General features: G+C 39.1%; 1 protein-coding gene across 2 annotated transcripts in view; it reads right to left on the bottom strand.

The window, feature by feature from the left end:
* Positions 1-15044, bottom strand: part of znf236 (zinc finger protein 236) — a 61714-nt gene that overhangs the window by 33400 nt on the left and 13270 nt on the right. The window contains exons 7-18 of one of the 2 annotated variants that reach the window (XM_029451472.1): positions 14367-14396; positions 13331-13453; positions 11905-12078; positions 10948-11125; positions 9727-9999; positions 8640-8843; positions 8368-8500; positions 7013-7273; positions 6596-6825; positions 5718-5819; positions 2842-2984; positions 1622-1725 (exon numbers count right to left, since the gene is read on the bottom strand). In XM_029451472.1, coding sequence (XP_029307332.1) covers positions 1622-1725; positions 2842-2984; positions 5718-5819; positions 6596-6825; positions 7013-7273; positions 8368-8500; positions 8640-8843; positions 9727-9999; positions 10948-11125; positions 11905-12078; positions 13331-13453; positions 14367-14396 — 1955 coding nt within the window. The remainder of the gene's footprint in view (positions 1-1621; positions 1726-2841; positions 2985-5717; positions 5820-6595; positions 6826-7012; positions 7274-8367; positions 8501-8639; positions 8844-9726; positions 10000-10947; positions 11126-11904; positions 12079-13330; positions 13454-14366; positions 14397-15044) is intronic. The other variant, XM_029451473.1, reaches the window with a different exon arrangement.

Genomic DNA, 15044 nt, shown 5'->3' with positions numbered 1-15044 from the left:
TGTCCGTGATCACACAGGCCCTGAAGCTGCAGGTTTAACATGTGAGATGCTTCGTAATGTCGCACAAACAGTCCAGCTCACATCGTCCCAGATATCTGTGGTGTGTTTCCCTTTGCTTTCCAAAAACTTTCATTTCATTCACACATTTAGATACTTCCTCAAATGTCTTTTCCCGTGGTTGTGCCATGCATTGATGCAATTACCAAAACCGGCGGGCCAGGTATCACAGACATATGATATTTTCTCGCGGGCCGGATATAATAATAATAATAATAATAATAATAATAATAATAATAAATAATAATAATAATAAATTGTATTTGTAAAGCGCCTTTCAAAGCTAAAAGCAATCTCAAGGCGCTAAAATGCAGGACAACAACAAAAACAACACCAACAACAACAGACATAAGAGGTTAAATAGGTCATAATTGCCTTGAGTTTGACACCCGTGCAGTAAACACTGAAATATGAGATAAATAACGTAAGCGTTTAGTTTATTTAATAAAAGAGCACGTGTTCAATGCAACACTGATACCGCTATTAGTACTCAGAGACGTGTTATTCTTAAAAAAATGCATGCATAAAGTTGCGTTCAAATTGATTAAATATATGGCTCTCAAGGAAATACATAAACAAATATTTGGCTTTTATGGCTCTCCCAGCCAAAAAGGTTCCCGACCCCTGTGCTATGATCTATGACCACTGATCGCAGAGTGACTTTGAGTTATTTGAGATGGAATATAACTAGCAAAAGGCAATCATCTGGGATATGGGGGTTGTTTGGTCGTGACTAAGACAAAAGAGGAGACTGGCAGAAAATCATGTCCAGATATGAGAGAACCTGTCAGACAGAAATCATTGCAGTGCAATCAGGCTTGAATGGTGGAATGAATGCCTCTCATGGGTTACCTGGAGTTTGGAAAACCGCTCTCAAAGAACTCAGAGCATGTTGAAAAAGAGGTTCTGGTTTCAAGAGACATAACTGAACTCTTTGGGCCTGAATGCCAAGCGCTTTGGTGGAAACTAGGTACTTTTCCATGGCACGGTTAACACCATGTGGCTATGAATGCATGAAGCCATGAACAGGCTTGATGATTAGTGGGAATTGAGGGGACAATGAACAGAGAATAAACCAAGAATTGGCCAAAATTCACTTTTCAGTACATCTAAAATCATTCAGGAAAGACAACAGAAGCAGTTATGAGAAATTGTCCTTGATTGGCACAGGCAAATGCTAATGTAAACTTTCTTTTTAACCACTCAATTACACTTGAGGACAAACCAGAGAACTTGGACCATGTAGACATTACAGATTTGCATGCTGTAAACCATAAACAAGGCGTGTTATTTTGTGGAAAATTGGTCTCATTGGACCAGTGATAGATTAAAATGGCCTATTAGACTCCGGCCACCGGCACCGCCCCCACTCTGTTTTTCCAACATTTTCCTCCTTGCACAGATGTAACGGACTCGGACTTGTTTGCCGAATTACCTCTGAGCAAAGCAGGTGTGCAAAGATGGCAGAGGAAGAACCTCTAAATACCTCTATTTATCACTGCTGGTGTTTAAACAGAAGGTTGGAATTTGAAAGCTAAAGCTAAGATATAAGTCAGGAGTAAACCTGTAGGCTCTCTTGCTGTTGTCCTCGCTGTCATCCTGGTAGTCCTGTGTTTCGGTGGTCAGCTGAAGCTCTTCCTGACTGCTCTGCTGAAGAAGTTCATTTGTCTAGATTATAAAAGGCAAATCAACAAATTACACAAAATAAACCCACCTCGATGCAGATAGAAATGCAGATAGAAATGCATTTAAAAAGGCGTTAATAGTTTTGAAGTGTGTTGTGTTTGATTCAGATGTCTTTAAAGGATCACTTCAACTTTTAGGGGAAATACTCTTTAGTCGTTAAAGATTGATTTCAATGTAATGTCCAGTTTCAGATATTGTTCAAGTTGTTTTTAGACAGGTGTTGATTCAACTGTTTGGTTATTTTGGACTCCTCTCTAAAACAGTTTTAACAGAAACTGAGCATTAGACCCCATAGAGAATGTGTTGCAAACTGTTGGGTTAACTTTAGTGCACATTCCATTGAGGAAATCATTATTAATTATTAAGATGCTAGGCATATTTTTAAGCACTTGAGAGAGTCAAGCTAGCAGTTTTTCCCTACTGCAAGGGGTTAATGCTAAGCTATGCTAACCACGCTCTATCTCCAGGTACAGTATGTACTTAATGCACACAAAAGTGATACACATTTTTTTCAACCCACTTTAGCAATAACACAAATAAGCATGTGCTCTGAAAATAAAACTATTTATTTTGGGTTATTTAAAACGTTTTTTAGAAATAGAACGGAAATCTAAATTAAAACAATGTAAAATAAATAAACAAATTAAAAAAACACAACAGGCTACCCAGTGTCCTGCATATCAGTGATAAAGCCAGTTATTCAAGCAAATATTTGCATTAATCTGCAAATGTGTATATGTCAACTCATTGTACCGCCATAATTACAAGGTCAGTTCTTGTACCATTAATATGAAAATCTATGCAGCTCCAAAATTGTATATAATTATCTACTCTACAAAGGGAGCCTGTGGTGCAAATTGAAAGAAATCAGTATTAAATATCACAACTAAAAATAATTCTTGAACTGTAAATATATCAGCTGTAGGTACTAGAGGCCCTGACACACCAAGCCGATATGAAATAATTAGTGGCGACGGAGCCGCAAAAGACAAGGCCGACAGACGCTCACCGACAGCCAGACATTAACCGACGGCCGATATCGGCTTGGTGTGTCCCGGCCTTAAGGGCTAGGTGCACAGATGGAGGCCCAGGACTCACCACTTCAGCACTGGGAACGTGAAGCAGATTGGGGGGGTGATAGCTGGAAGACAGGGCCTGAGACTCCAGGGTGCTGGAGTCCTGCAGCTGCTGGACAGTGGAGAACTGGGACTGACTGTAGCTTGATTCTGTGATGCTGAAGCCTGAAGGGAGACAACACAGAATAATTAGTCTCTTTAAAGAACTGAAAAATAAAATAGCAATTACATTTTTTTACTTATAAACTTTGCAATTTGCAACACACTAAACCTAAAATAGGCAGAATATCTGACGTCACGGCATTTAATATCAACAGTGGATATAAAACTCAGCACAAATGCAGTTGACAAGTCGATAAAGCACGCATTTTTCTCTCAGCAAAAATAAAAATAGCAAACTATGAAATCTAGGTGCATATTTGTGTTTTTCTGAAAACTCTGCACAACACAGCAAAACAACAGGCAGGAACTGCATCAGCAGGGAGGATGAGTTTTATGGATTTGTTGTTGAACTGTACACAATACCATCATTCATTGAAAGTGTTGGCTGCTGACACTGCTCACTGACCAGCAGAGGGGCAAACAGCCTGCAGCAGAAAGATGCTCAATGATGTATAGCCTTCAATCTGTTATTGTTTAAAATCTGTGCATACGAACACACTATACAAGTAATTAGTTATTGGATCCGCCATCTATACTTAAGTATCTATATTATTTGTTTTATCTGTGAAAAAATGAAAATTAAAGTGATTATGTGTGATAATAATAATAATAATAATAATAAGTGATAATTAGGTTGACACCTCGTTCAGACCATACTTCAGTTTGAAGGTCATCCTCTAAAAAGGTGCTTTAATTTATGCATCTCTTCGTGATTTGCTGTTGTGCATCGGCGACCAAACTAGTTTCCCATCTTGGGATTCATAGAGTTATCACATTACTTCTGTCCAAAGTGACTTACAATAAATGCATTCAAGACATTCAAATAAGTTATCTATCTGAGGGTTGAGAATATTAAAACTATCCTTTGAAATTCTGTGTCTGAAAGGCTGTTTCTATTTAAATCCATTTAAAGCTATGACATTTAAATTTCAAAGACTTGTGTCTACATATTAATATTTCACATCAAAAGTAACTAATGCATAATCCACTAAGGAAAACGGTGCAACGCTGTGATTTTTAAAATGCAAGCAGTTTGGCAATCTGGGTGTTCATTATGTATACCTTCTGTGGCAGTTTAAGTTACACATTGAAAAACAATACAGGGTTTCCCACATGAAACCCCAGGGATCAATTTTACAAGTTATATTAGAAACTGTGGGACCTTATTAAAATAATAATGTAAACTGGAAAATTAAAATGTAATTTCACAATAGCATTATCATTTTCCAAATAGGTATGTGTTATTAGAGTAAAAATTAAAATGCATTAATCTATATTATTAATAATAATAATAAGTAATAATAATAAATTGGATTTGTAAAGCGCCTTTCAAAGCTAAAAGCAATCTCAAGGCGTCTATTAATAATTAGCATTTTTTTTTCACATACTTCTACGACCATATTAAATGGAAAATAGAAAAGTTGTTTGACATTTCATTTTTAAAGTCGTACCCCGCTGTACAGTGGACAATATTCAAATTCAAAATTCAAATAGTTTTCATTTTTAAATGGATAGAAAATTGCATTTCAATTTTATTGTGACTTAAATAAAGCTTGCACAAATGGAATATTAGGCTACATTTTCAATATTGAATTAAAATGTGCAGTGTCCACTGTGCAGCAGGGCACAACTGAAAATATAAGTTAAGCAGCTTTTACATTTTACTTTTAATGTGGTCATAGAACGACGAGTATATTAAAAAGAAAATTGGATTAATGCATTTCCATTTCAATTTTTTACTCAAGTAACATGTATATTTGTATATATATTTCAAAATGATAATGATATGTGGAAATACATTTTAATTTTCAAGTTTACATTATCATTTTATGTGCTTCCATAAAGCACATAATAATGCTTTTTACATGGCAGCGGTATACTGGGGGTTAAAATATGATTAGCTGCTCAAGAGTGCTCTTGCCCAGCCTCATGTGCTTGGTGCTCTCGACTCCAGGCTGAATGAGAATGAGAACATTTCAGGTCTGTTCTGGACAGATAAAAAGCTTGTAGTGCCTCCGGAGAGATTAGAAAAGGTAGATCTGCCTGACAGATGTTTGCTGTCGGTGTGCTGTGATGCCCACTATTCTGATTCCACACAATCCAGGCTGCCATGTCGGGAACTCGGTGAGTTAGTTGGTGGGAGTAAAGTAGCAGCCATATGTTCGAGAGCAATACACTGGCTTACAGTTACACAAGAGAGGGAAGAAAGAACATGTACCATCTGGGAAAGTGTCTCGTATCTCTCTATGACCAAATTAACTGTTTGAATTGTAGTGAGTCTGGCTTCTCCACACAACCAACAGCTGCTTTCTCTTTTGACAGACGAGTGAAGCTGACAGAAAGTTTATTCTATCAATAATGTTTGATGTCTTTTTAATGATAGCCTAAAGTGAGAGATTAAAACTACGGAGGTTTCTTGGGGCCAACTTCATACACTGCACAATAAATAAACTCTTGTAACAGAAACCTCTGCAGATAAATTACTGGAAGGATAAGTGACTTGCTACAACTCATTTATTCACTTTTCAATCAGAAAATTCATATTTTGCTCAATAAGAAATGACAGTATGCACATGTTTCTACTTCTTTGTCATACATAAACACACACACACACACTAGTGTTTTTTAATGCATTACGGACATAATGGTTTAAAAAACTGATTCTCTGGGGAAAAAACAGAACGGAAAAGCCTGCATGAGTGACATCGGTGAGACAGAAAGTGTGTGAGTTTGTACCTTGCGTGAGAGTTTGCTGGTCAAAGGCCGGCTGAGGAAGTGCTGGTGTGTCAAACTGACTGATATTCTGAGGCAGAGCATGTTGGGTAGTCACATACGAGTCTGTCACAACAGAGAAAGAGATGCAGGTGAGTCTGATACTCACAAAGACAAAGATGAACAGAGAGGGAACCTCAACGCTTCTGCATTTAGTGACATTAAAAACAGACCTTTAAACCTTTGTGTGGAGGGTAAATTGCAGTCTATATTTATTATTAAAATATCATCAAATATGGATAGCTGAGGTCAAGCATACTGAACCTGAACACAAGACATGCATTTTAAAACTGAGGAAGTTTAAGAAAAGCAAATTCTAAAGTGGCAACAAAACCTTCATGATAAAAAATAAATCTGAGATCAACTTGTTTGGTTCTGAAGGACAATGAAGACCTCTAGTTTTAGAGGTGTGAGTGAAGCATAACCATGGGAACTGACGTGCACATGTTCTATATAATGACAGTAACTACTGTGAAAGCCTTAGTCTACACACTCCTAAATGAACCTCTGAGTTGAGGAAAATATTTCACAATCTTTAAAAAGGTCACATTTTAGGGTAAAATGTGATGCCACATATCTCTTTGTGGTCACTTTGCATCTCTTTATGGAATTTGTGCCTCTTTGTAGTACTTTTGTGTCTCTTTGAAGTCATTTTGCATTTTTTTACAGTCATTTTGAACCCCTTTGTAGTAGTTCTGTGTCTCTTTGTAGACATTTGATTGGCTTTCCAGCAAGACATGTTAACAGTTAATCCACACAGACACCATGTTCCAGATACCCTGGTCCTGATCCATCTATGATGAGCCTCTCCTGGCCACCCCTCTGGCCACCCCCCTGCTTACCTTCTCCTTGTAGGGGCTGGTCAGTCAGGGGCGCCTCCAATGTCACTTGTTGACCTCCATTCACATCCTCTGTCTGGCCCAGTCCCAACATACTTTGCTGCTCTTCTGAGGTAGCAGACGTTTGCTGGAGTGAGTCTCCCTCTATTTCCACCTGCATATCATGGGCCACCGTGCCCCCTCCTAAGGGATCATCTGTTGACTGGGGCTGCAGCTGCTGGGCCAGTTCATACCTGGTTTGGCAGAACAAGAAAGTCAGAATCTTAGATTGTATATATTAGTTTGTCATTATAGTTGCACTTGGACTTTTTGCGGCTTATATATGACTTCCTTGTCCTTGCATATGTGCTCCTAAGTACATGGCAAAATAAATAAATAAATAACCAACAACACAAACAAACATGGAGACAAAGCCCGAACCTGTGTGTCTTCATGTGCTTCCTGCAGTTGGGTGATGACTTGAAGGTCTTCTGGCAGTAGGGGCACATGTAAGGTCGCAGATCACTGTGGGTGGTCATGTGGCGTCGCATGCTGCCGCTGGTGGTGAACGTAGTGTCGCACATCAGGCACTTGTACGCCTTTAGGCCGGAGTGGGTCCTGATGTGAGCCTTGAGGACTCCCGACGAGGCAAAACCCCGACTGCACTGCAGACACTTGTAGGGCCTTTCTCCTGTATGAGACCTGGGACAATAAAAGGATGGGCACACTGAAGTAGTTAGGCATGAAGCTGCAGTTTTAGTAGTTTTAAGTGAGACACAAAGTATACGGCGGTAGCATGTGAAATTCAATCTTTATATTGAAGCTATTGTACTTGCAAGATTCTTGCTGTTCGGAGTTGTATCGCCATGATTGTTTGCACTTTTTGTACGTCGCTTTGGACAAAAGCGTCAGCTAAATGAACTGTAATGTAATGTTGTAAAAAAGAGCCATAATAATTGTCACTACTGCTGATCATAATGACCCAACCAACTCACGATTTAGGAAAATGTGTACGTGTAAAACACTACAAATAATGTGTCAACATAAAGAAAGAACCCTTCCTGATGGTGTGTACGGGTTGTTGTTCCATTCAGAGGAAATGATACGTTGTAAACAAAGAGGGTAAGGACAAATGTGGAAAAATGAAGTGCGACAGTTCAATTCAATTTGTAGAATAGTTGTAACAATTAATTAAAACAAATGTAGTGATGTGTTGATTTGAGAAAAGGTCATGACATGACAGAAATAATTGCCTCTGATTTATGATGACCTTACTTTGACCAACACGGAGAAATTACAATTCTGATGTGTTTCTGTTTTGTTTATCTGTTTACACATTTATGATGTTGTGGTTTGTTTATAATATTTTATTTTTGTAGTTTTACTAATTTCTTGGATAGAGTTGTGGTCATGCTTCAGCCTACACCTTTTATTTCTATGCAGTCAGAGAATATTGCTATTATTTAAACACTTTCATGACTGTATGGCCAATTTGTTGTATTTTGAATATAGGACTGTAAAAAAAGAATTCAATTATACATATGTGAATACACAACACTACCTTGTCACAATTCGCGCACTTACGCAAGGACATACAGTAGTGTACAACATGGACATACAAGACAGTACTACAAGAAATTGAGACACAGCACTTCTCTGAAAAATGATCTCATCCAATATGATAAGCATATTGGATGAGATCATTTGTTTTGTATCAACTATTAGCATATTAATCAGAAAATATGTCACATTGCTTCAACTCGTTTACATTCTGTACTGTTGTAAAGAAGCTTTACCTGACATGCTGTTTCAGATGGCTTGATTTCTTGTAGGCTTTACTACAGAACTGGCACTTGTATGGTCGGTCGCTGCCCACCACCTCAAGGTATTGTTGGAAAGCCAAGCGGGGGTTTTGTGATGGGATGAGGCCTGTTCAGCAACACGTGAACAATCAATATGTCTTCCACGTGAACACGCAGTACACATAAAGAAACATAAACCAAGAAACACAACTGAACAACGCAACACATCCGTGAGTATAAACACAAGCCTGTCAACAGGTGCTCACCAAAGTCAGTGATGAGGATGGGCTCCTGCAGGGGGATGTCAGGCAGAGGTAGGTTACTCTTGGACACTTTGGCTTTGTTGGTTTTGCGGGGAAACTTGTGCTTTTTCTGTTGCAAGCTTTTGAAGTGAGAAGCAATGTGTGTTTTCCTGTGGCCTGATGTACGAAAGATCTTGTCACAGTGAGGGCAAGGGAAAGGACGCACACCTAGAAAGAAAAAAACAGCACTTTTGGAGAATTAGTATTTAGAGAATTAGACTGAGACTGACATATTGATACAAACATCAAAAGATAAAAAACAAAAATAAGCTACAAATTAAACTAAATATATCAGAATGTGCTATCCCTAAGTCAATCTAGATAAATAATATGAAACTCACACTCAAGCTCATATAACTTTATTTCACTTTTGTCTACAAAATGTTACAACGCCTTGCAGTTAGCAGGACACAATATATATTTCTATGAAATCAAATTACAGCACAAGGAAAAGTGACAAAGATATGAAACTGTATGAGGACAAAGCCTTAGTGAGAAACACTGAGAACAGTATCAACAGCCTTAGCTTAGAGCTAACACATGACCAACGCTAAAGTAAACACCTAACATAGACAACTGCCATTACATAGCAATTCGAGAGACAAAAACTAATGCACAGATGCACATAATAATTATGTTACATGTGTTACAGTTCTGTTTCTTCACACTAATGCCGACATTACATGTCCAGGGGGATGATTCTTTGGGGTAATCTCTCCAAGGAGAGGAAATACAGAATAATTGCAAACACATGAGTGCAAATAAGAGCTGTAGCTGTAGCAGCACCACTGTGTGTATACAGGTCCAGCAGCTTTTGTCATTTCCTGCATCACTTATTATAACAAGCTGAATACTAAATGATGGAGGCTGCCGTGAAAAGGAAAACATCATGTTGAAAGCTCACATGTCGCCTTTTTATTTATGTGCATACTGATTATTTTTGGCATGTTAAAGAATTTGCCAATAAAGTGACAAAGAAAGTGTGTTCAAATGTTGCATTTTTAGTTTGGCTTTAAATGTAACCCTTTCATGAAATGGACCTGCTTCTCACCTGTATGCAGACGCATGTGTACCTTCATGCTGCCAGAAGTTGAGAAGCACTTGAGGCAGCACTGACACTCAAAGGCCTTGACGCCCGTGTGCGTTTTCATATGTGCTGTGAGGGTGCTCTTGACAGCAAAAGCTCTGAAGCACTGTTTGCACTTGAAAGGCTTCTCGTGAGTGTGGATGCGGATGTGGCGGACGAGGTCGCTAGGCTTCTTGAACTCCTTGGAGCAGTATGGGCAGCCGTGCCAGCGGACGCCATTCTCCTCCCTGATGGACCCTGGAAGGGAAGGCAGAGTGAAGCAGCTGTCCAGTGTTTTCCGGTCACGTCGATATCTTATTGCTGCAACTGAAAGCTGTTTTCATCTTTGTAAATGTATTAAATTGCCCGGTTTTCATAAAGTTTGATAAATATAATGACAGATGTTCTCCTTTACTTTGAACAGCAGCCAGTAAACAGAGCATGGCTCAAACTTAAGGGCGTCACGCGGTAAGAAAAAAAACAGGGACGATAAAAAAACATCTGTCGCGGGACAGAAGATAGACCTAGCCTGCAAAATATAACTGCAATCAAACCGAAATGTAATCGCTGACCATGTTTACAGATATTACAATAAAAACAACAATAGATTTATGAATTGAACGAGTTTGATATGAATAAAACAATGAATATGTAACAAAATAATGTATAAAATATGAGCTAATTTATACATTACAATTCCCATGGTGTTTTATTTATGACACGCATCACTTTCAACAACAACAACAATAATAATAATAATAATAATAATAATAATAATAATAATAATAATAATAATAATAATAATAACTTCATTGTAAAAAAACATTGTAAAATTGAGACTGCCAGCGTTTAATTCGGGACAGTTAAAATTGTATTTCGGGACGGTGGTGAAAAACACTTAGAGCCCTGAAACAGAGAAATCTTTCATAATTGCAATGCAGATAAGACAAGCACCTCTTTTAAATAGATTTCTCAATCTGCAAATGTTTAGCATATTTACTAAATTTAAATAATTCAACTTATTAATCAGTTATCTGAATTATAATTAGTAGATTTCTCGTGCTTCACTGAATTAGTAACATGGTTTACATTTAATGATTTCCCAAAGACTGAAAAGCAACATCAAACCTACTGAGCTTCAAAATCTTTTGCCGTTTGTTATTGTGATTCACTGCTTGTGTGAATGTTCTGTAATACTTCTCCTACCTGGCATTTGTATAGGTTTCTTGAAAATGCTCCTTTTCTTCTCCCTGGCCGGTTTGTCGGAACCTTGTAGTTTCTTGCTTTCTCCAGCGGCATCCTCGGTGTTCTGGTTGTGTGACTCTCTGGATGCGGCGTCGCTGTGCGGCTGGACCACACTCAGCCCGCTGTTCTCCAGAGCTTGCTACAGGAACAGAAAGAAATCTGCTCAAACACCACAGCTTTAAAAATGCCCTAATGTACAACACAAATACAGTTATGGAAATACCAATTGAATCTTACAACAGTTTCCTCAAACTAAATAAAAACACTAAACCTAATTATGTAAAGAATTATTATCTCAGCCAGGCCTAAGCCACTCCTCTTAACTGGCTGGGAAGCGGCGCAAGTTATCTCCGGGAAACGCCTCGGCTAAAAACAACCTTAACCCAGTCTGTTGCAGGCCACATATCGTGGCTCGAAAACTGATATCCAAAGAAAAGTTTGAACTCATTTTGAACCGGAGCATCTGCAGATTATTTCCATTCCCGATATGTTAAGATCCACTAAAGTGAGGACGATACGAGAGGGACAATTGAGTGAGATTTAAGCATTTTCTTTTTGCATTTGTGGAAGGTGTTTTACATTTTAGATTTTAAGTCTAAACAGCTGCAGCTGGAGCTGTGAGTTTGTGTACACACACACACACACACACACACACACACACACACACACACACACACACACACACACACACACGGAGGATTTTCTAAATGACAAGTCTTTGTCCCTCCTCATATCCTCATAAGTGTGTGTCACATTGAGGGATGGTAGTTGAAGTTGAAGTGGTGCGCTCGTTAAAGTGTTGCTTTCAGGTAAATAACTGAACCATATGCTGTGAAGTTTAGGTCTGAGGCAGGTGCTTCCCAGTCAGTCGTTGGAGCCCTGAGTACTACTGAGTGTGGGTGAATGTTTTTTGCTCACCTGCAGGATGTCCTGGTTAATGGCAGTTTCCATGGCAATAGCCGGCTCTGGAAGTTGGGGCTGGACTGTGTCCCCGCTGACCTGCTCAGACAGCTCTAGAAGCTGCTGGATGACATCTGTCACGCCCTCGCCCCCCTCTGACTCCCCATGAGCCTGACATGTCGTCTCTGTCTCCTACAGGAGAAGTGGGGGGGCAATAGAGCGAGAATGACACATTTGACAATCAGCCTTCACACAATCAGGTCACAATTTGAAAAATGACTAATATTTAGTCGGGTCTCTCTGGAGCATAACATTAACAGAGCATTGGGCATTACTGAAGACAATGTTAGTTAGTAACATCTACATGTGTGTGATCATTGACATTTTGATTTCTCATGCAGCATGCCAACAGAGACAATGAAGTAAGTACAGACAGTGGCTATGTCTATCTAAAGAATCTACCTTTCACTGTGATACTTAGAAAGTACTTAGATCGTAGGTGGTGTGTTCTTCAGTTTTCCTAAAATTAGATTTGTTTATTTACAGTATTGCATCATAGCACAATGCACAAACCTTGCCAATACACAGGCCTGATGGTTACATATTACAGGTCATTTTATACATATACAAGGTAAGTTTATCTGGGGGTGTGACATGAAGCATTAGGATATTGGTGGACTCAGCTCCCACCCTCCCCCGCACAGCATGATTAAGTGTCCTCTACGGTGGCGTTCCAGTGAAGAAAAGGTGAGGCAGTGTCATACAGGCCCCCCCACATGCAGCTGGTGCCCTTTATTATTTGTATCACCCTTGCCTCTCATACAGTCCACCACTGCATTTCAACATCACTAAACTTTAAAGGACAAACAATTATTGTTGTAAACAACAAAGGTCACTGAGAAGCTTGGCAGGCACTACGCTGCGTTTTAGATTGTATGCCGGTTCTGATTTGCTTGATTGAATTCAGAATGGAAATTGTTTTTAAAAACATAAAACTAGAAGTGAGTGCTGCTCTTATAGAGTAAATGAAGGAAAGGCTTTTAGAGTTCTTGGAAAAAGGAAACGGTCAAAGTACTGAAAGGCTAATGCCAAATCGAACTAGCATAATTATCTACCAGTTACTGATAAAAGATAAAAAACATATTTGGAAAAAGAAGCAATGGTTTATAAAGGAAATGGAGTGGGAGAGAGGCTCCCAACAATCATGACAGTAGATAAAGCAGCTAATGAGAAAGATAGAGATTTTTTGCTAGCCCTGTTTATCTGCTGTTGGGCTAAAGTATACCTGCGGCCCCCTGAATATGTCCCAGTTTCCAAGAACAAGTGTATTAACCTCATCCACCAGGGTCAAGAGAATTAACATACTTAATGTTGTAAGTGGGTGCTGGGCCTGATTAAGAGTGACAACCTTCCTGCTCATGTGCTCTGCATACTGTTCCCTTACCGGAGTGCCAGAGGGCACCTCAATCACGGAGATGTGCATCTTGCTGATGTGGGCATTCAGACTGCCCAACTTCTTGAATACACAGCTGCAGTCCATGCATGGGAACAGTGGTACGCCTTTAGTCTGTAAGAGAACACAAAACAATCATCCCTGGCTGCTATGTATATGTTATGTTTTGCTGGTAAAGCTCCCCTACAGAGTAATGTATGATGATATTATCTCCACCTATCCTAGTCCAGAGTACATTGAGGTTGTAGTGTTCAGCTGTTAATGTATCTTGATGGGGATGCAGATTTAAGTTGGTAGAACTCAGCTGATATCCCTGCTTTGCCCACTAAATACATTATTTCTTTGCAAGGCCTGGGAGATTATAGACTGGAGCTCAATTTCACACAGGGATTAGTTGAGATTATCATACTCAGATCATTTTAAAGACAAAAAGATGCTGCCTTTGGTCTGCAAACTTCACACTTTGCTCTTGTTTGTGGTCCAGGCATGAAGGCTACTGTATTAATGTACACAGATTTATAGAGAAATAAAAGGTTATGTGGATATAATTGCCTTTTTCCTCGTATTGCGTTTATGACTACTGGTATTTACGACTTTGTCGGCCAGTCAAATGACTCGGGAACCGCTCAAGAGTGAGCGCTTTCATTCATAGGTATAAGTAATGAGTACTTACAGCCTTAGGGGGTCATTTATTATGATTTATAATAACATAGGTAGGAGTAAGGAACTGTTCCCTCGTGATACCACCACCTGATGGCCCCTGAGTTATTATATCACAAAGTGGATAATGCATAGCAGACATGCACTAATATATACCATCCCTCTTAAGTTAGCATTTCTCAAGTATATATAATGTTTATAATCAGGGGCATTATTGAGGAAATGTGTGTAGTGCTTTGCCCACGACTGAATCTAAATCTGTTTCTTGACTTTTGCTGTACTTTGCCTGTATTTCTTTATTTCCTTTTAATATATTTATTGTATGCACCAAATACTAAACCAAAATCCTTGTATATAAACAACTTACTTGGCAATGACCCTCATTCTGATTCAGATTCTGAAATCAGAAGCAAAAGAAGCAGTGTTGACTTATAGATTGAAAACATTGGAGTTTGTTGAATTTGCCTTCGTCCACAGCCGGTACAGGAACCTTTGATCGAGTTATTTGGATTAGTTGTTCAATTCATGTTTGGATAATCCTAGAAACTGAGCAGGGACGAGTAAGATGCTTAAGTAAGAGAGGGGAGAATAACTTGAACATTTAAACCACTGACATCCAAGACTAAAAGGCCAGTAAGTGGTGGGTGTGAAACAGTGATGCTACTACTAACTGATTAGGAGTGTAGGAGCAGTAAGGAAAATATCCACAAGAGCAAGTGTGACTGTTGAGTGTGCAGCCTAAAAAAGAAAATGACAAGGGAAGGTGATTGCTTGCTTCTAATCCACTGGTGAAGTGTGGAAGATCAGTGTCAGTGGACAGAGGAGGAGAAGGGTGAACTAACACAGGATGCATTTGAAGTAAGTTTGTGAGGGCATATCAAGGAGCTCCAGAAAGGTGCTCACACCATCATGATGATGGGTGTATGGAAGCTGGGTCAAGGATGAGTGTGTACAACATATGGAAACGATGGTTGAACACAGGAGGTCATGTCTCACATGGCCATGATGTGTGTTTTCACTGAAGTGGTAGTCATTAAGTGAGAGT

Source organism: Cottoperca gobio, chromosome 16 (assembly GCF_900634415.1).
Source record: "Cottoperca gobio chromosome 16, fCotGob3.1, whole genome shotgun sequence".
Taxonomy (NCBI): domain Eukaryota; kingdom Metazoa; phylum Chordata; class Actinopteri; order Perciformes; family Bovichtidae; genus Cottoperca; species Cottoperca gobio.
This window is presented reverse-complemented; position numbering and strand designations above follow the sequence as displayed.